The 20680-nt window shown below is 42.2% G+C and overlaps 1 protein-coding gene across 5 annotated transcripts; it reads right to left on the bottom strand.

The window, feature by feature from the left end:
• Nucleotides 1–471: 471 nt before the first annotated feature.
• Nucleotides 472–19838, bottom strand: LOC119855187 (aldo-keto reductase family 1 member B1). Of its 5 annotated transcripts, XM_038400797.1 has the most exons (10): nucleotides 19188–19838; nucleotides 14546–14713; nucleotides 12099–12215; nucleotides 10428–10505; nucleotides 8032–8154; nucleotides 5024–5130; nucleotides 4765–4846; nucleotides 3765–3848; nucleotides 2785–2867; nucleotides 472–1075 (listed from the first exon to the last, which is right to left on the bottom strand). In XM_038400797.1, exons 1-10 carry the CDS (start codon nucleotides 19503–19505, stop codon nucleotides 1033–1035), a joined length of 1203 nt encoding a protein of 400 aa, XP_038256725.1. In that variant the 5' UTR covers nucleotides 19506–19838; the 3' UTR covers nucleotides 472–1032. The 5 variants fall into 5 exon arrangements, with proteins under 5 accessions (XP_038256725.1, XP_038256745.1, XP_038256736.1 ...); XM_038400817.2 differs by lacking the exon at nucleotides 14546–14713 and having other exon boundaries at nucleotides 19188–19366; XM_038400808.2 differs by lacking the exon at nucleotides 10428–10505 and having other exon boundaries at nucleotides 19188–19364.
• Nucleotides 19839–20680: the final 842 nt, after the last annotated feature.

The following is a 20680-nucleotide window of genomic DNA, read 5'->3' as shown; positions in this document are numbered from 1 at the left end:
CAATCAAATGGAAGTCTGCCTAGGTTTAAATTCCTCTGCAGGAATGCCCCTTGAACTAGTCAAAAATAAGCGATACCTTTAATAAAAGATTGACCTATTGCATTGTTACTCCATTTGTTTCCAATTTTACTAGAAAAAGCAAGTAACTACATTTTTAAAAAGTCCCCCATCTAAACAGATGACAACCGCGTTTGAGTGTCAAGAGGCATAAGTACATTAACTTTTTGGTTAGCCAGGATTTTGCATGGATTCATGCGTTTTTGCATCAGTACCACAAAAGCTGCAGATCCTTTAAGGACAGCAGGTTCTGCATAAGAAATTAGTATGAAAGTGAAGTGAGCTTTCTGTGTTTAAACACAAAGAATGATTTTTTTATTCTCTTGTTTGAGGGCTGGAGACAGCTGCACACAAAGGGGCAGCTGCAGAATTACTGTCACAGCAATGCTGAAATAATCATCTCATTACACAAAGTAACTAGACAACATTTTATTACAAGCAAAAAACAGTTTTAGACTGCCAAAAAAGCTCCATTGTTTGGGAGAGCTGCACAGATAGCAAATGTCCATACTCAGAAGTCAACTGGCACTTCAACATGGAGTGAAAGGCAAAGGAGTGTTCCAAAAACAGGAATTTAACAGACAAGGCTTCAGAATTGGCTCTTCCAAATGACAGCAGTCTAACCCTCCCATCTGGGAGCAGAGAGTGATCTCAATCACATTACAACCTGTTGTGAAACAGTGTGAACAGAGAATTTGAATTACTGTATTTTCTGTTCAACTTGAGCCAATCCCAGCCAGCTATCTTGGCAAACACACTCTCACGTAATAAGGAGGTCAAAATTATATTCAGTGTTTTGTTCTTCAGACTCCTTATAAAATTTCCTTTGAGCACATCTTCTGTAGCCAGAATAGAAGTACAGTGTGATAGCTGTAGTGTGAAAAAACTGCTATTGGGACAAACGAACAAGTCAGAGGTAACAGCAGAAGTGAACCACTGCCAGGAGTCAGGAAGCATGGCAAGACACTACCAGCTTTAATACTCAGCTTTGAAAGGATAGTCCTTGTGATCTGTGCACCTGAGGAAAAGAAAAAGAAGAAAGGTTATTCTGAAAACTGAATTAAACACTGCTCATATTGGCATTGGTGCCTTTTTCTGGACTGAAGAGAAGGTTCTCAATGGTACACAAGCAGTCTACACAGGCGTTAAGTCCCTACCAGCCTCAGAAACATATCCAGTTTATACACAAGCTTCCCCAACCCCTTTGCATTTAGACATTGAGAAGTCACAGGCAGGGAGATCTGAATGCTTTTTAGATTAAGTGTTTACATTTGTGCTGTGTCATTCAAATGGTAATTTTTTAACAATCAGTTTTGGTTTCTGAGCTTGATATTGCAAGGTGCTATGATCGCTACAGAAGTATTAATACTTCATACTAAACACTTCAAACACTTGATATCCCTAATGAGATAGTGTCCATATTTTAAAAATGGTCGGGAAAAAAAGAAAAACGTCTGGCAGAGTGATCAACCAAGCTGTATATGACAAATAAGCTGGCCAGCCAGGCTCAGGATTTGGGAATTTAACTCCTAATATTGTGTTCATTTCTCTATATTGCCATCTTTTTAATTTCATACAGAAAAGCAAGATTCCTTGCTAAATTTGTTATTGTATTAGAATTCTATTTACTAACCCCAAAAGACCCTGAAAAACTATCACTCAGTTTTGAAAATGTAAGCTTATTTACATCATTTACCTGTTCTTCAGATGGGACATTAGTAATAAGAATCGGAGCCATTTTAAATTCATCCAAGGCAAAAAGCAACAAAAAAACGCTATTGTTTAGGCTAAAACACCCTTACACAGAGCTCCATTTGACACTTTATTTGAAACAGGTTTCCTATCCATTTAGGACAGCACCCTTTAACACTCAGTTCCAGGGATCATTTCAGAGTGTGACAGAAGAGAGAGTACTCTGAGATTCTGGGATTGCCTAAAATTGGAGACTTCCCACTCCAAAAATAGACTTGGTTGAAAAGAAACAAACTAAACAAAATCCCCCACTAAAACCCAGCAACAGAATCACAACTGCTTTATTTCCTCACATCCATCAAGCAAAAGGGAACAAAGGGATAATTTTGCAACATCATGATGCGCAAGGACATGTTCATGCGCTGCTAAGTAGGAATGCAGATATATTTGGGTGGAAGAACACATGTTACTGGTTTCATCTTGGCAGGTGTTGCAAGTTATATTTCATTTTATAATGTGGAGTGAAAACTCAACTGACAGCACAGAAGCTGATGAATACATCTCAAGTTTTAGGACTTCCAAGGGCAATTTAATTCCTTAATTCTCCATTGGAATTAAGTATTTAGCATGCAAACATTAAACTCCAGAGAGGTAAGTATCTCTGTTCTACTGACAAAGCGTGAAGCAGACAGTTAAATGGCTCAATCAACATCACAGATCCAGTCCCATGTCAGAACTAGGTTTAGAACTAGAGACTAAGAACTCCTGTGTTCAGACTCTTCCTTCTTGATAAATAAGTCAGTTTAAATCAAACGTAGGTATTAAAAATAAGGCCATATGTTTACCACTGTGAAGATGTTCAAAAATTATTTTTTCAGGTCGGTTTTTGACAGACCTGTTTGTTAGACAGTCCAAAATTTCAGTTTGCTTTTTTTTTTTTTTTAAATCAATCTCTCTCTCTCACACACACAAAAATAATTCCCGGATTTTTCAAAAAAAAAAAAAAAAAAAATGTGTTTGAAAACAGTCACCTACATGGTGAATGCACAGGCTCTCCAGTTCTTATTAAAGGTGAGGATGGTTTCCATCTCCTCTTTAGTCAATTCAAAGTCAAACACCTGACAAGAGAAAACTTTTAGTTAGCTTTTCAAACAGTGTAGTCAAGACTTGGGTGATCAAAGATTCACAACTCTGAAAGAAAAGCTTCATAAACACTCCCAACTTGACCTGAAAAAAAAAAAATCGGATTAGTTAGAAGCAATGATTGCTTTGTACAACTAAAGTATTGCTTTTTGAACAGCTGCTGTCTATTGTCAGAGAAACATGTAAACTGAAGCTACAGACACATCAGCTATACTGAAAGCTTTTGTGAACTGTTATAAGACAATTAGCTACACATTCATCCTCTGCATTTGTTCATATTCACTGACAGCTAACTCCTCTGATTATGGGTAATACATTTTACCGGCTTGTTAAGAATACAATGCTTGAAAACTTCAGTGTTCCAGTTCATCCAATGTGCGTGTTCTCACAATTTGTTTAATTTGAATATTTTAATTTAGCAAACAATCTAAGTGTTTTTAATTCACTGGTAATTCAGTAAAGTACCACTGAATTAAGAACAAGTATATGACAAGCTGTGCAGTTAGTTAGTGTGTGGGTGTGTATATATATGTGATATCAAAGATTGGATCTGAGTAGAGGAAAGCTATTTTCTTGACACTGCTTTGTATACACTGAGGTATTAGGCAAGTTTTACCTGCCAGCTCAGCACACAAGAGAAAGGAAACACTAACTAGGACCCTGTACAGCCACTTTGTGCATTTATTTTTAAGACAGTTCTGCTCACTGTTGCCATTAATCCTGAGTGTCAGTTTAACCTTCAGTATACTGTATGTAAAGGTAATAAAGAATCTTTCACTTCCTTATTTGAGAATAGCCATATTTTCTCACCCTTCCCAGGTTATCTAGTTACTACGATTCAAAGCCAACCTGAATTTTATTTGCAATCTTACCTTAAAGTTCTCTTCAATACGATGTTGTGTAACAGATTTGGGAATCACAATCACATTTCTCTGGATATGAAACCGGATCAGAACCTAAACAGATCAGCAGGGTTACTTATAAGTCATTCATCACCAGTAAGAGACTGAAACCTCCCTGTTCTAAATAAACAGTACTATTAGAGCAAAGATTCAATATACACGAAGATGCAGTTCATCAGAACCATTCCAGTTCTAAAGCACCTCTTCATCACTGCAGTACTCAAGGCCAAGCTGACACTTATTGAACTGCAATGGGTTGAACAGTGGCGGTCAGGCGAAAGCTGCATGTTTCCCTTTCCTCTGTTTCATAGATACTAAGGTCAGAAGGGACCTTTATGATCATCTAGTCTGTGGCCTGCATTGTGCAGGAGGTCAGAATCTCACCCACGCACTCCTGTGATAAACCTCTCACCTATGTCTGAGGTACTGAAGTCCTCAAAATTGTGGTTTAAAGACTTCAAGGAGCAGAGAATCCTTCAGCAAGTGACCCATGCCCCATGCTACAGAGGAAGGCGAAAAATCTCCAGGGCCTCTTCCAATCTGCCCTGGAGGAAAATTCCTTTCTGACCTCAAATATGGCGATCAGCTAAACCCTGAGCATATGGGCAAGATTCAACAGCCAGATACCCAGGAAAGAATTTTCTGTAGTAACTCGGATCCCACCCCATCTAACATCCCATCACAGGCCATTGGGCCTATTTACCATGAATATTTAAAGATCAATTAATTACCAAAATCATGTTATCCCATCATACCATCTCCTCCATAAACTTTGAGTTTCCCTTTCCTCTGTTATCCAAATAACCAGGTGATCATTAATTCCTTATCTTTACAATGAGATTTTAAGAACGGAATCAGATTGCAAAGAATGTAGAGTCTACACAAGATTAGAATGCTGAAACAAGAGGACACATTATAAAAGGAAGCAGCAGATATCATGCAGCGACCTCACTTTGCTGGGCACAGATACCTGAGCTGGGGTTTTGTTGTGCTTGGCTGCAATCTCCTTAATCTTGGGGTCATCCAAGAGGGAAGGGTCCTCTGGTTTAGCCCTGTAAAAACAAGGGATAGAAAGTTAATGGTGGCAAGTTTTCATAAAATGACGCTACATACTAACAGAAGCATGTGCCCATTACAACTGCGTGTGTTACTTGTTCAACTTGCCTCAGTTTCAAGTTCAACATACACATTGTCACTATCAGGCAAGTTAGGCTGCAAAGCATTCTTACCATGGCCTGTCAGGAGATCCGAGGGGACTGTATGCTGTGACAGAGATTCCTTTGCATTGGCAATACTTAATCAGCTTTTCCTGGGTAAGGTACGGGTGGCATTCAATCTGTGAACACAAGGACATAAATTTACTCAGAGGCAGTCTGCCCTAATACTGCTGTGTTCCAGGGATCATTTCCTATTCCACTTACAGGAAATATCTTTAGTCACAACTTGCCAACCTACCAATTATGAACCCTGTGTCTGTTACACAACTTTTGTTGGTTCGTATTTTATGAAATGTTCTTGTTTTTGTGTTTTATCTGTTGCGTTTCAGTTATTATGGGATATTACAAGGCAGAGGAGTGGCTGGGGGACCATACCTCACTTATATTTTAATCATCAACTTTGTTCTTCAAAGATTTACAAAATAGTCAGCCTCATAATTATGCAACTGAAGCAGTACAATAAAGTTTGTATCCAAAAGTATAGCATAAAATCAGAGTAATCTAGTTGAAGTGAAATTCAAATGAGTAGGGCTAATTCTTCCAATTTAAAGTTTTCTTGTTTAGCTTCCCTAGTTAAAGATACAAATATTTTGGAAAGTACTGTAGCATCAGTACTATGAACTGGAGTGTTCCAGACCATTACTTTAGAATAACATAAGACTGTTTTGATGTTAACAGGTAAGGTACATTTCAATCCATTTATAGGGAAATTTCAATACTGGTTACTGCTGTACATGAGTGCTCTTGTTGAAAGTGGCCCTATTCATCCAAAATGTAAATACTGAACAAATTTTACTCATTAGATCATTGTCTGTTATGGAATTTCTTTTTCCAGACAATGCACATGTGTGCCTACCATTAGTTTTAATGGAATCATCATCATCATCATACCAGGCAGATCAGAGGAAAGACTACAGAACCCTTAATGTTGGGCCCACATTCTGGTAAGCTACTGCAGTACAACCCACAGTACAACCAGGATTACCACAAAGTCATGGGGCACTGGCTCAGTTTGGACAATTGAGGCTTTGGATAACTGAAGGGATTTTCAGGGTACCTACACATTGGGGAGCATAAACTTAAACAGAGCCTATCCTGTTGGTCATTCAAACCATCTGGATTGCTGCTTTCAGACTGAAGGCCTTGAAATCTCATGCCGCTGGCAGGTGGGACCAAGACACTACATTGCACAGGATGGGTTGCAGCCTGTTTTATTTATGGTTCTAGCTGCATTGCTGTTAGGAGATGTGGCAGTTTCCCAAAACTCCTAAAATAGTTTGGAATATTAGTCATCGTGCAGCTTACGGCTGAGTCCAGCTGGATAGATGCTGCGTGGCTATTTTGTTTCTGCAGCATGAAGAAATTCAGCTGCTCGTACAGTATATAATGGAAGTGCCTGGCTGGGTTGCCCCTTTTCAAAGGTGCCCAACAGGCAGAGTTTTGGCTATATTTAGTATGAAACATGAACCAGTGACATTGTGTCTCCGATATGAATATAGACAGGCTCCTGAGATTTTTCTTCAGAGCTATGCTAGTTCATCTGTTACAACTGGCTCAGGGTGAAAGGCCTAACTGAATATACAGAAACTACTTTAAACAATTGCTACCCCCTGTTTACAGCAATGAGCGAGTATTCAGATTAAAGGAAAAGACCTTCCATCAAAGATTAAAATGAGGATTTTTTCCAAAATGAATTGCAGATGGAATAGTTCATGTGTGTTTACAGAAGAATGTTTGAAAATATCTGCAAATTACTGAGTATTCCTTTGGCCCTCCCCAACCCTTTCACTCTAAGTTCTATGCTACAGAAATTTCAATTTAACATTTTCTCCCTCCCCCCAAGAAGAGAGCTAGTCTAAAGTATTTTGTATTGAACCAGAAATATGCTAATAATATTAGTCTTTGCGCTGTTAGCTGGACATGAGCTCTCATTTATGAGCAGAAGACCATAGGATGCCAATTTCTTGATTTTCAACTTTTACAAAAAACCAAATGCTAAACACTTGAACTAAAAAAAGAGTCGTTATTTGACCAGCCAACTCACTACTATCTTTGATTGTTTGAAAGAAAATTAATGTAACTGAATTGGTGAGATATACTTTCAACATCCACAGGAAGGAGGCACATATTGATTTTGAAATATTATAATTACTATTACTAACAAGATACAAGAATGAGGTTCAGATTTTATTCTCCATTTTCACCTAGGCATTAAAGTAACCCTCTCTTTTAGTACATTGATAAGAAAACCATTATTGAACTTGGATCATTTATATCACGGTACCAGAGAAGGGTGATAACCACAATCTACTTATTTTGCATTTGAGATTTTAAAAACAGACCAGTCAAGCAATTCAGTTATTTTTCCTACCACAGCCATTACTCAACCCCCTCCATTATACTGTGGCTGTTGCTAGTAGCTGAAGTATAGGCAAGTTGTTTCTGTTATAAACACTTGTATTCTCCCACTTATGGCTTAAGCCTAGCAACATCCTCTGAAGTCAATGGGAATGGAAGGTTCTCACTCAGCCCCTTGCAGGATGGTGCTCTTAGCTTTCTTAGGGGTCATCTATATAGCAGCAGTGTGGACTACAAGGGGTGTGAACTGTACAGCATGCTCATATGCTGTGCTCTAACTGCCCTGGTTAGACCCTGCTGGCAAGAACTAAAAAAGGGACCTAGTTCACATTGAGGTAGTCCCATTTCAAGCAGGACTACACTAACATGAACAAGGCACACTCTCCCACTCTGTGCCTCAGTTGCCCTACTATAAAATGAAGATAATGATACTTAACTCTTTTGTACAGCATTTAGTACTTTTCACCAGGAAGTCATTGTAAGAATTATATATTTATTAACATTCACTCCCTCAAGTGCCCCTGCACAATTCTAGAAGGACTGAAAACATCTTTTATCCCTACTCTGTTTGCCCACTCCCTACTTCCCCACTGTAAAAGAACTGACATGATCAGATCCTCAGGATCCCGGAGACACTGAGCTGTTGCCTTTAAGCAGCTTACCTGGTTGTTGGCAGGCCTGTATTTTAACTCAGGCTTGTTCAAGATTCTCTCAATCTGTTCGTGGTTAAAGTTGGAGATTCCAATGGCTTTCACCAGACCTGCATCTACCAGCTCTTCCATAGCCTAAGAGGACAAGAGAATCTGAGTCTATGTAACCAGTGGAGTTCCTCAGGGATTGGTTTTGGGACCAATCTTATTTAATCTTTTTATTACTGACCTTGGCACTAAAAGTGGGAGTGTGCTAATAAAGTTTGCAGATGATACAAAGCTGGGAGGTATTGCCAATTCAGAGAAGGATCGGGATATTATACAGGAGGATCTGGATGACCTTGTAAACTGGAGTAATAGTAATAGGATGAAATTTAATAGTGAGAAGTGTAAGGTTATTCATTTAGAGATTAATAACAAGAATTTTAGTTATAAGTTGGGGACGCATCAATTAGAAGTAACGGAAGAGGAGAAGGACCTTGGAGTATTGGTTGATCGTAGGATGACTATGAGCTGCCAATGTGATACGGCTGTGAAAAAAGCAAACGTGGTTTTGGGATGCATCAGGAGAAGCATTTCCAGTAGGGATAAAGAGGTTTTAGTACCATTATACAAGGCACTGGTGAGACCTCACCTAGAATACTGTGTGCAGTTCTGGTCTCCCATGTTTAAAAAGGATGAATTCAAACTGGAGCAGGTACAGAGAAGGGCTACTAGGATGATCCGAGGAATGGAAAACTTGTCTTATGAAAGGAGACTTAAGGAGCTTGGCTTGTTTAGCCTAACTAAAAGAAGGTTGAGGGGAGATATGATTGCTCTCTATAAATATATCAGAGGGATAAATACAGGAGAGGGAGAGGAATTATTTCAGCTCAGCACCAATGTGGACACAAGAACAAATGGGTATAAACTGGCCACCAGGAAGTTTAGACTTGAAATCAGACGAAGGTTTTTAACCATCAGAGGAGTGAAGTTTTGGAATAGCCTTCCAAGGGAAGCAGTGGGGGCAAAAGACCTATCTGGTTTTAAGATTCTACTTGATAAGTTTATGGAGGAGATGGTATGATGGGATAATGGGATTTTGGTAAGTAATTGATCTTTAAATATTCAGGGTAAATAGACCAAATCCCCTGAGATGGGATATTAGATGGTTGGGATCTGAGTTACCCAGGAAAGAATTTTCTGTAGTATCTGGCTGGTGAATCTTGCCCATATGCTCAGGGTTTAGCTGATCGCCATATTTGGGGTCGGGAAGGAATTTTCCTCCAGGGCAGATTGGAGAGGCCCTGGAGGTTTTTCGCCTTCCTCTGTAGCATGGGGCATGGGTGACTTGAGGGAGGCTTCTCTGCTCCTTGAAGTCTTTAAACCATGATTTAAGGACTTCAATAGCTCAGACATAGGTGAGGTTTTTCATAGGAGTGGGTGGGTGAGATTCTATGGCCTGCGCTGTGCAGGAGGTCGGACTAGATGATCAGAATGGTCCCTTCTGACCTTAGTATCTATGAATCTATGAAACCAGATACACAAGGCAGGGCCTAAATAAGGCATTCTTGCTGCCAACATGGTTTATTTCTTTGAGGATAACCAGTGATAGGACACTTGGTTGGATTCATCACATATGTTCTGGAGTCCACCAGGGGAAAGGGATGCAGAGAGAACGGTGTTTTTCACCCTCTTCTCTGAGGTTTCTTTTCTGGCTGTGAGAGTTTTTACGCATTTTTATTAATCATACGAGTGAGTTAGGAGAGACCTGTGTCAGATAGTCCACTATTCTGCCAGTGCTGGGTTATCCTCAAGATTGTGGGTAGTATATAAACCTACAACTCTCCTTTTACTTCTGCAAGTAATAAGCAGAGCTGAGAATTTTTAACAAAAATGTTAAAATTTCAGTCAATTTACTTTGACTATGTCTATCACCTTACATGTTTGTTAGTATTCTAGCAAAGAAGTTTTCTAGCCTGAATTTTAAGTTTGAATCCAAATGAACTGAAAATTTACACTCACATTTCCTGTGAGCTAAATTACCCAAGGCAGCCAGTCAGAGAACAAAAAGATCACCTGACTTGCATAAATGTACAGTTGGAATATTTACATAGAATTCTAAGTCATGTGCAAATCAAGAATGAAGGTATTTACAAATAATTTTGAATGAATGATAAGTTCTTTGCAGAGAAATCAAATATAAAATAGATAATCTAAATCACAGAGCCAAAATGAATCTCAAACTGTAATAAGAAAAGGAGTACTTGTGGCACCTTAGAGACTAACAAATTTATTAGAGCATAAGCTTTCGTGAGCTACAGCTCACTTCATCGGATGCATTAGTCTAAGGTGCCACAAGTACTCCTTTTCTTTTTGCGAATCCAGACTAACACGGCTGCTACTCTGAAAACTGTAATAAGACTCACCTCCCAAGTGTCCAGAATATTTGTGGTACTGGGCAAGACCATGCCTTTCTCATCCACAGGAAACAGGTGCTCTCCAGCCTGTCAATGCAAGGCAGAAAGTCTGAAACGTCCTCTGGTGAATTTTCTGCTGAAAAACTAGAATTCTTGGGGAGTCAAATGGAACTCAGATTCTGTATAGCAGCTCGAACTCTTAGGGCAGAAAAAGAGGAATAGTAACTCCTATTTAAGTAGTTATCTTACTCATTCTGGCAAGATCTCCCTCCCTCACGCTTCACATTCATCATTCCAGCCAGATAATCCATCCCAATAAATAGGGTTAGATCTGTGGCTGGCCTGCAGTTCAGGGATAGATCCAGTGATCCACCATAGTACAAGTACAGCTGAGTTATAGGTCTGTTATCTATGGGTGTAGCAAAGCACACAGGTTTTACATGTTGTCCCATGATGTACATAATGGGGCATTCCTTTATTAAGCCGGATTTATATCTGACTCCATCTGTTGGATGAGTGATGGTGTGCTGTTACAGGCCTTCAGTGGGAGACTATGTATGGATTGCAGAGAATGGGGAAAAGACAATGGGACAGACTGTGTGCATAAGTTACTGTCTATGCTCTTGCTATTATAAAAAGCTCCCTTGCCTAGACTCCTTTACAGCCTGCCTGCAGAACCAGTACAGCCTTATTTCATTTACTTTGTCCACCCTAAAAAAACTAAAAGATACTGGAGAGTGCATTTGGGAGTTGCGCAGAATACCAAGGAGAAGGTATTTTTTATCAGGCTTGAACAGAAAAGAAGAGCCAAGACAAGGAGTGAGACATCACCAGCTTCAACCATATCTTTAATCTGCATATGGACTTTAAAATGAAAGTTGCCAGTTCTGAAAGCCATGGATTGCAGAACAAGGCTCTTATGGCAGATGGTAACTACAAGTTTGTACTGTGCTTAGGGATTGGGGTGGATGTCAGAGAGAAGAGAAATTAAGAGCTTATTTCACTGCCTGCTGCTTAACTAAGGTCATGTATACACTACCGGTAGACTGACGCTGCTGCAATCAATGCAGCAGGGGTTGATTTAGTGTCTAGTGAAGAGTGTTCTCCACTGCAATGAGAGGAATAAGGTAAGTCAATGGGAGATGTGGTATAGACACCGCGGTAAGTCAACCTAAGTTACATCGACTCCAGCTATGTTATTCTTGTACCTGGAGTAGCATAACTCAGGTCAGCTTACCCCGGTAGTGCAGACAAGGCCTAAGAGTGCTGCTACTAGCAACAAGGAAAAACAGACTTGTTAAGAAGCAAGGAATATAGCTATCCTTTGTATAAAAAGGAAGACATACCAATAAAGAAGAAATTGGTAATCAAATGGCTAAAGGTATAAGCTACCCTGCACTCAGACCTGGATCTGATCCCAGGTTCATCTCTTCTTGGATCAACAGGGGAGGGAACGTGGTAAAAGTAGCATGCTCCACTTCAGGGATGCAAGCCTTGTTCACACACCCATACAGTAAAGTTGAATAAGCAGCCCAAAGAGTGATGCTGAGATATCCCGGAGGAAGCTCAGTCCTCCTTGAGGGTAAGAGGGTTGGGGCGGTAACAGGATAGTTTACCAGGAGGACAGTTGCTTCTCCAGAATCTGTCAGGAAGAAACAAAAGTGTTAAACATTACAGTACCTTAAATCCCAAAGGCCAGTGAATGAGATACAGATCCAAGTAATTCAGTTTCAATGCATCAAGGGTTTTCTGGCATGCTCCCTTCACCAGAGATTTCTCATGGAATGTGGACCACAGCTATAAAAGGAAAACCAAGCAAAGCAGTGACCTCACAGGCAAATGCTCTTACAAAACTCTCCCAAACAGGACAAAGTCACATCACACCTACAGGAAGCAGGTCTGGGAATATTACCCTCATTTACAGGCTCAATCTGTGAGCAGAGACAGAGGGAACGTTTCTTGATGCTAATATTTTCAGTAGCAGTTTACCTGACAAAATTGGGTTCTGGCAGATTAAGATGTTAACAAAATTTTACCAGTTAAGGCAACAATAAAAAGCCACTTATTGCAAGACATGGTATTCGGAAAGAGAAAACTAAGAGCTACAGGGTAATGAAGCTTTCCAGCCATCTGTGTCTGGAAGCAGGGAGATGGGAAAATCTCCTGCATGAGTTTGGCTAGCTAAACATTTACAAGACAACCTAGACAGCCAATAGGGCTGCGAGTGCCTTCTGATTTGATCACCTAATTTAAGAGCCTAGATAAAGAATGGGTTCAAACACATACAATGCAAAAAATTTATTTGGGCCCCCATGATTTTGAATTGTCACATGGCCTGGATTCACAAGAGTACTTAGGCACCTAAGTCACAGCTTTAGGCTCCCCTGAAAACCAGGAAACTCCTGCCAAACCCAGCACGCACCTAAATGCAATTTTCATTTGGCACCTACATTTTCAGGGTAAAAGTTCCCTAGGTGTCTATGTTTCTGCCTCTGGACATGCTCACTGCTGCCCCCCATCCTGAATCTGGATGCCTTTCTCCCACCTAAGTCCCAGAGCAATGCACAAGCCAAGGGAAGATAGCAATTTGTCTGCCTAAGTCACATGCGGTGCCCAATCTGGCAGGCATGTTCAGAGGCCCACTACCAGATCAGGTATAATTCAAAATCTCACCAAGAGGCACTCACCTGGGACATGGAGGACCCAGGTTCAATTTTCCGTTCAGGCAGAGGGGAAGAAAGGATCTGAAGAGAGGCCTGACTGACCTTTCAGGAGAGTGCTCCAACCACTGAGCTCTGGGATATTCTGGTGTGGGTGTTCAGTCTCTACGGAAGCTATTCCATTCCAGATAAATAATGGAAAAACAATTGGAGCACAAGGACTGGATGTTGGGTCTCCCAAATGGGCATCCTAATGACCATGCTACAGAGTCATTCTTACGTGCTCACAAAAGAGTCCCATAGTTCAATGGTTAGCCCATCCTCCTGAGAGGTGGGAGACCCTTGTTTGAATCCTTTCTTACCCTCTGCCTGTGGGGAGAATTGAACGTAGGTCTTCTAGAGCCCAGGTGAGGGCTCTAGCCACTGGACTAGCAATCATACAGTGGTCAGCCTCAACTTTGTGTGGTGTAAGGCACCCACACAACTCATTCTCACAAGAAGCAGTTTAGCTGTCTAAGATGCTCGATATCGAGAGAGCAGTTCCCCTTTGTCAATCACTAGCAGAGACAGGTGCCTATTTCACACACAGAGACAGAGAGAGAGGCGGGGCTTAGCATACACATCTCTCATCTCCATTGGTTAGGTTAAACGGCTCCCCCACCTAGCAGGCTGGCTTTTCTAAATCACATTCTTAGCTGTCCATCTCTCCCCATTCATTGCATAGGAGCCCAGGCACTTCACTCAGGCTTTGTGAATTGCAGTGTGCTCTTGTGATTTTCTAGGTACCCAAAAGTTAGTGTCACAATACTGAAATACCTTTCTGAACACAGGCCAGGCTCAGAAAGCCACAACCTGGTCCTCCTTCCAGCAGCAGAAATGGAAAGAGCCAAACAGTAGCTTGCTACATTGCTCCAATTCTGGAAGTTGCACTAGAAGGGGGGGGGGGGCAATCTTGTAGCCCCTAATGCCCATCCATGATTCAAGGACTTCAGTAACTCAGCAAGAGGTTAGGGGTCTATTACAGGAGTGGGTGAGTGAGGGTTCTTATGTGCAGGAGGTCAGACTAGATAAACATGATGGTCCCTTCTGGCCTTAAAGTTCTTACCTTAAGTCCAGCTCTAGGGTCTACATTATAAGATCAGCATGGAAGGCAAAAAACACTTGTCCCTTCCTCAATTATTGGAAGGGCACAATATTCCCACCTCCATTGCTGGTACGTTCACTGGAGAAGAGCCACTCCAAATAGGAGAGAATCCAAGATGTCTTTTATCCTTCCCTGTGCATGCCCTTTATACCCATCCCATATGAACATGTGAAGCAGGAAACACAACTCAATGGTAAAATATACCATGTCTTGAATTGCTTTATCCCATCGAGTCAGAAAGGAGTGAAGTTTTCCATCTTCCTCCAACACCCTGGGTGCACTGAATCTGCCCCATGACCGTGATCTTCCTGCCGCAGCCATACCTTACTGACAACAAAGAGGTCCTCTCGTTTCACAACCCCTTCTTTGATTTTCTGCTGGATCCCATCCCCTACTTCATTCTCATTCTGGTACACATAGGCACAGTCAAAGTGGCGGTATCCAATGTCAATGGCATCCTTCACTGCATCCTTCACTTTCCCTGGTGGAGACTAATAAAAATAATAAATTAAAAACCACCAACAACACTTTAAAATACCCCATTTTCCAGGTGGCTAGAGGCTCAGAAACCCCAATAAAGTTTATTTATTTCTTCTATAGTGTTCACCTCCCAGGCATCTGGGCACCTTGCAATCACAACAAAAAATGTCTCTCTGTGGTTGTCTAGTAATTATTGTCTGACTTAATGAAGGCATCCAACAGTGCATCTAGCAATCCATCCTGCATCTTACATGGACAGTTTAGCAAAACAAAGCTGCCTCACACCATGACCCTACTCTGGATAGCTGTCAAGGAGCAATTTCTATGAGAGAGGGCTCTTTAGCAACACCCTTCAAGTGGTCCTAGGAAAAGAGCTATCTTGGGAACTAGCTGTCAAGGCTGAGTCCCCACTCTGGCACTTTGAGTGCAGAAGGTGGGGGCCTGCAAGGATTCTAAAAATTAACACTGGCCACTCCAGGCTTGTATTAAACTCCCAAGGTTACAGATTTTCTCTGACCTTGGATGGGTAGATGCTGCCACCACCCAAGTGCAAAAAACCCTTTTGGAACCCAGGAAGGTGCACTTGGGAATTCCTCCCTGTGGATACACTCAAGCCCTTTTACCCCCCTCCCCCCCCAGGGAACAGCTGTGAAAGAAAACAAAGGAAATCAGTTTTGCCACCAGCTAATTAACCAACAAATGCACAAACCTCTCAGGGACACAAAAATTCAATCCTGTTCTTAAAAAAAAAAAAAATTATTTAAAACAAAAAGAAAGAAAATACATCTGGAACTTGTGTTTTTTAAAACCTAGCAAAAAGCCTAATTACAAGGATTAAGCATCAAGATAGCTTCTTGAGGTCCAGTTTAAAGATTACATGCAAAACAAAAAGCACCTGGGGTTAGCACAGAGAAGTCCACAAGCCATAAAGAAATAAAAGATAAAACTAATCTGTCTTCCTAGACATTTCCTGACCTACTTACATATCTGGGGTTTGAAATGAGTAGTTTCTAGGTATGATGTGATGATTTTCCATGCCTGGCCCAAAGCTTTTTACAGCATAGTTTCAGCCCTGTCCCCTCTCTCTGGAGAACGACAGACAAAGGGAAAAAAATTTCCCCCAATTTTAAAAAGTTCTAGCCTTCCTATTGGCTCTTTGTCAGGTGCTCACTACCTTCCTTTTACCTATGGACTTTAACCCTTTACAGGTAAAGCAAGTAGAGAACTGCTAGTAACAGGGATTTTATAGCTAACTGGCTGGCTGGCTATCCATAAAAGTGAGCTACCCACTCTTCATTTATCACACTAGCAGAAGAAGCATGAGCCTATGAAAGGCAGTGCGGTGCACTGGGAAAGGCAAGGGACAGTCAGGTGATCTAAGTTCTGTGTGATGATGGGCAGATGACATAACCTCTCTATCCCTCAGTTTCCCCATTTGTAAAGTGAGGATACCAATAACTACCTTCTTTGTAAAAGTTTTTCAGTTCGATGGACAAGAAGTGCAATAGAAGAGCTATGTATTAATGATCACACAGGGAAGCATCCCACAAGAGGGGAGGCTGGGGAGATGCAGAAGCTTCCCAACCACTAAAAGAGCGCAATCACCACTCTGAAAAAAGAGAATAGGTAGCCAGAAATAATATGGCAGATATATAGACTGCTGAGGGGAGGAAGATTTCAAATGTTACATACATGTTATCCAAAAAGGCTTTTCCAGCAAGGATTCTTAGAGCTATCCTCCTCCGCACCTCAGAATGCACTCATCTCACAGGACAGCAGGGGAGTTACTTAAGTACCAATGACCAGCCCTATGGTCTTCAACCCCTGTGCTTTGAGCATGCAGTTGAGATTGGTCTTCTCAAGGGAAGCGTTAAGCATTTGCCTGCCAACTATGGGCAGTGATCAATTCATCCTAAAACACCTGAACTACTGCAAATCAGGAACTTGCCACAGTACCAGAGCTGCCGCTCTGTCCCTCAGGGCATATGGCTAGACAACAAGATGTAGACCAGTCCACTGACTGACATCTATGAACCAATATTAGATTTCAGAGTCTGCAGTGTGCATTAAACAAAAGAATTAGAAGGAGAACATTTTGCTCCTGCAAAAAAGAATAATTAAAAAAAAAAAAAAAACAGATAGTGCCTGCATTTTCAGGTATTGCATGAATCCAGCTGTTGCTGCTGATTGCTATTTGATTTTGTTCCAATTCTGCTGGTCAAAAGTTGCTTGAAATAACAAGTTTGCTTAATACACTAGCTTGCTGCTCTCAAAAGGTAAAAAAAGCAGACAATGGATTTCAGGTTATGCTATGGTATATCGTGCCATCCAGCACTTGGGGCCTGCATAAGGTAAGTGTGCAGGAGCAGTATGTGATCCTCAGCCTGTAAGAGGCCCACGGGAAGAAAGTCCTACAGAAATTATTTATATGACATATTGTTCAGCAAGTCACCTATTCTAATCTACTGTAGCACACTGTTTGAAATTGCATTTTACAGCATTGTACCTACCATACAACATCAGGGCTAGAAGGGATCTCAAGAGGTCATCTACTTCAACCCCCTGCTCAAAGCAGGACCAATCCCCAATTTTTGCCCCAGATCCCTAAATGGCCCCTCAAGGATTGAGATCACAACCCTGGATTTAGCAGGCCAATGCTCAAACCACTGTGCTATCCTGCCTCCCTATATGAGACACTGTCAGCTTTGTGGGACCACATAATGCAGAGCTCTGCCGTAAGGCATAAAACAAATGCACACACTTTCAAGTTGCAAGTCAGGTTGGAGTTTGGGCTATGAACACCCCTTCCTAGGCTTCAGAGCCCAGGCTCTAGCTTGAGCTGCAACTTCAAAGCATTAGCATGAGCCCTGCTACCCCAAGTCAGTCAACCCAGGCTGGCAGGCTCGCTACCGCAGGCTATGTAGACACACCTTACTTTAGGGATATCAAACAGCTTAAAACCTTGGATCTCCACCTTGCATTAACTTAGTATTGGAACCAGCACATCAAGCAGTGGATAGCAAAACCATTGCATAAAGCTGACAAAGAAAAGTGCTTTTAAAAATGTAAGAAAAGCTCTGTTTACCTATAAATCTGTTTGGAACATTTAATGATTTCACAGTCAGAAAGCAAGAGTAAGTTTAATGACATGTTAGCAAGATCCACTGTCACACATTTGCCATATCTCTAATAATAACTACAATACTGCTTCATGCTTCAGTAGGACTTTCCAAGAGAGGATGATCTTTATGAACATTAATCTTCTCAACGCCCTTATAAAATAGGTCAGTAATATCCCTGTTTTACACACAAAAAGGCAAGCATGAACACTCCTCAAAGTCATACACAAGTCTGAAGTCAGAATTAGGAACAGAACCCAGAAATGTAAACTCCTGGCTGTATTAACTAAAATTATAAATTCTTTCAATCTCTCTCCCCCACCCCCAGGTATTGTATGCCTTGCTAGTTATGAATCACCAATCACATGCTGTGCAATGTACAAAATACAGACAGTCCCTGCCCTGAGTTTTCTAGAAACTACTCTTGTATGTTATTTCACTTTTAAAGTGATACCAACAAACTTCATGAGACTTAAGGGGATATTCTTTTAAAAGCCAAGTAATAAAAAAAAAATAATAAGGCCAATAGAAAACTTTTTAAAGAAAAGGCTAATAAAATCAGCTGTTCTAAACAAAAAGAGTTCTCTTGCAGTGTCTGAAACCCAAACATTGCAGAAGAGCCTACAAGCGAAACTGACTTCTTTGGTTTTTAATCGATTTTTATTCAGCCAGAGAGAAGTGGTAAACTGAAACTTGAGCAGTAACAAGAAAATTGCGTTTTTAAAATGCTCTTTTTAAAATAGGGGAAGTTAACTGTAAGAGGGGCAAAGAAAATTAGTCCAGAATACACCATTTTTAAATTGGCAATACCTCTTTAAATAGGCCAGTCAATTTCCTAGACAAATTTTGGAGCGCAGGAAGCCTTTACACTCCTTCCTCTCCCCCCTAAGAGATGCATGAATTACACACGAGGCACCATGTGCCCAACAACTTTTAATAGCTGGGCTCAGACGCAGCAAAGGCTGGGGTATGGAAGCGTGACACACAGCAACCCAGTATCTGTGTTACAGAATGGCCAAACGCGATTCACACTGAGCGCATACAGGCACCCCCCTCCACCTCCCCGTCCGCATCCCAGGCCTTGCAGACGCATCAGGGGACAGGACGCTTTGCACAGGGGGCAAATCTTGCCAGCGGAAGAAACCCAGAGAGTTTGCAAAGGAACCACCCAGTGCTCAGGAAGTGCCAGAGCTGCCTGCCCTGGAACAAGAAGCCAAGCGGAGGCCGGCACACTTTGCAAAGGGAGGACCGGACCCGAACAGATCCGCAGTTGCAGAGGCAGCGATGAGGAAGGGATGCAACGCACCCGAGCGCGGGTGGCCGCTTGGTACCATGCCCTAGACCCCATCTCCTGCAATTACTGTACCTTCCAGGTGCCAAGCCCCAGGATGGGCATCTTTGCCTTAGTGTTCAGCTCCACGCAGGTCCCCATGACTCCAACTCTTCGGCTCGCCCTGGATCGCGTCCCGGGAAGGAAGAAAAGCCGCAGCCACCCTTTTTTATGGGAGACTGGCCCCGCCCCGGCAGCTGGTCTCCAAGGGGCGGCTGCGGCGGGCGGGGAGGGTGGAGCAGGGAAGGGCTTCGGGAGGGGGAGCACGCTGCAGAACAGCCGCCGCCTGCCTTTAGCAAAGCCCTTGCAGTGGGCCCGGCTCAGGGCACGCTGGCCTGGGCAGCCTGCGGGCATGTGTCTCCTTGCAGCGTTAGCGGCAGGTGATGCACAGACCGTGCCTGCGTTGCCCGTGCACGCTCCGGCTCTCCTGTTGGGATTTTCTGCAAAGAGTGACACCGAGTAGCTTGCAGATTCCTCCCTCCGGTGCGCTCAAACCGCCAGGGCAGGCAGTGCGGGCTGTTTTCTGCTGAGGACAGAGCTTTCAAGGAGCTGCAAAGGCCAAACCGCGTGCGACTCCAGCTTTCCATTCTGGAGGGCAAAGAGAGAAGCGTGTGTAGCCACCTACCAAAAAAGTTGAGTGGGATCAGGAGTGAGCCTGCACCAGTGCCGAGGCTGCAACATTGCGAGGCGGGGGGAGGCGCATGAACACGGGTGGGAGGGCTTATCCCTTGACTCTCCGTCTCACTACCTCTATACAGATAAAATACAAATGAAATGGAAACTGGAATGTGATGCATCATTCATGGTCTGTATTAGGGGAGGGAGGGAGATCTGTTCATGGCTAATTAACCTCTCCTCATCTCCCGTTCATTGTTCCTTTGAGACCTACGTTTTCAGAAGGCCCCTCTCATTTTAGGAAACTCCATTTGGGGGGACCCAGTTATAGGAACCTCAGAATCTCAAATTAAGACCCCCCAAGTTAGGGGCCACTTTTGAAAATTTGAGTCTGGTAGAGGCAGTGGCTAGCCTGCTGCTCCTTCACTCGCTATTTTTGTGCTGTCCTGTTGCAATGGCAATGAAATGTAGCTGGTGCTTCTGAAATTACATTGCTCTGGATTGAATTTGATCTTTTTATAATTTGTAACAAATCCATGGGCATCTAGAATTCCTTAGTTGTCACTGTGCTTTCACAGCTTCGTCAGTCAGAACTTAAAGGCAACAGAGTGCAAGAGGAGGTGATCAGGTCACTAATATTTTCTGGGCAGCGTGAAAGGTCATTGCCCAGGCTGATTGAACCCACCAGTCCAACTCGGGTGTCCAATGCTGTAAACGTTTCAATGCAGCTCACAAATGTGTTCAGTACAGGAGGGATCCCACACCTAACCAGCAGCCTGACACAATCTGTCCCTTTCTTTTCATCTTGCCTCATTACCACAGCCTTAATGTGACTCTTTCATAGTAGCGAGCAGTACAGTTGACTAAGGAAAGTGTGCAGGGGTGGCAGGTTTGTGTAATTTTTGGTGGTGCCC

This window comes from Dermochelys coriacea, chromosome 1 (genome assembly GCF_009764565.3).
Source record: "Dermochelys coriacea isolate rDerCor1 chromosome 1, rDerCor1.pri.v4, whole genome shotgun sequence".
In the NCBI taxonomy this organism is placed as follows: domain Eukaryota; kingdom Metazoa; phylum Chordata; order Testudines; family Dermochelyidae; genus Dermochelys; species Dermochelys coriacea.
This window is presented reverse-complemented; position numbering and strand designations above follow the sequence as displayed.

Bases quoted from the DNA above. Each gene is read 5' to 3' on its own strand.
- LOC119855187 (XM_038400797.1), bottom strand. From the start codon at position 19,505: ATGCCCGCAGGCTGCCCAGGCCAGCGTGCCCTGAGCCGGGCCCACTGC. The intron at 10,506-12,098 runs GTACTGTAATGT...TTGCATTGACAG, and splicing joins ACTGGCCTTTGGGATTTAAG to GCTGGAGAGCACCTGTTTCC. The intron at 1,076-2,784 runs GTAGGTGACTGT...TCTTTTCCTCAG, and splicing joins AGAGCCTGTGCATTCACCAT to GTGCACAGATCACAAGGACT.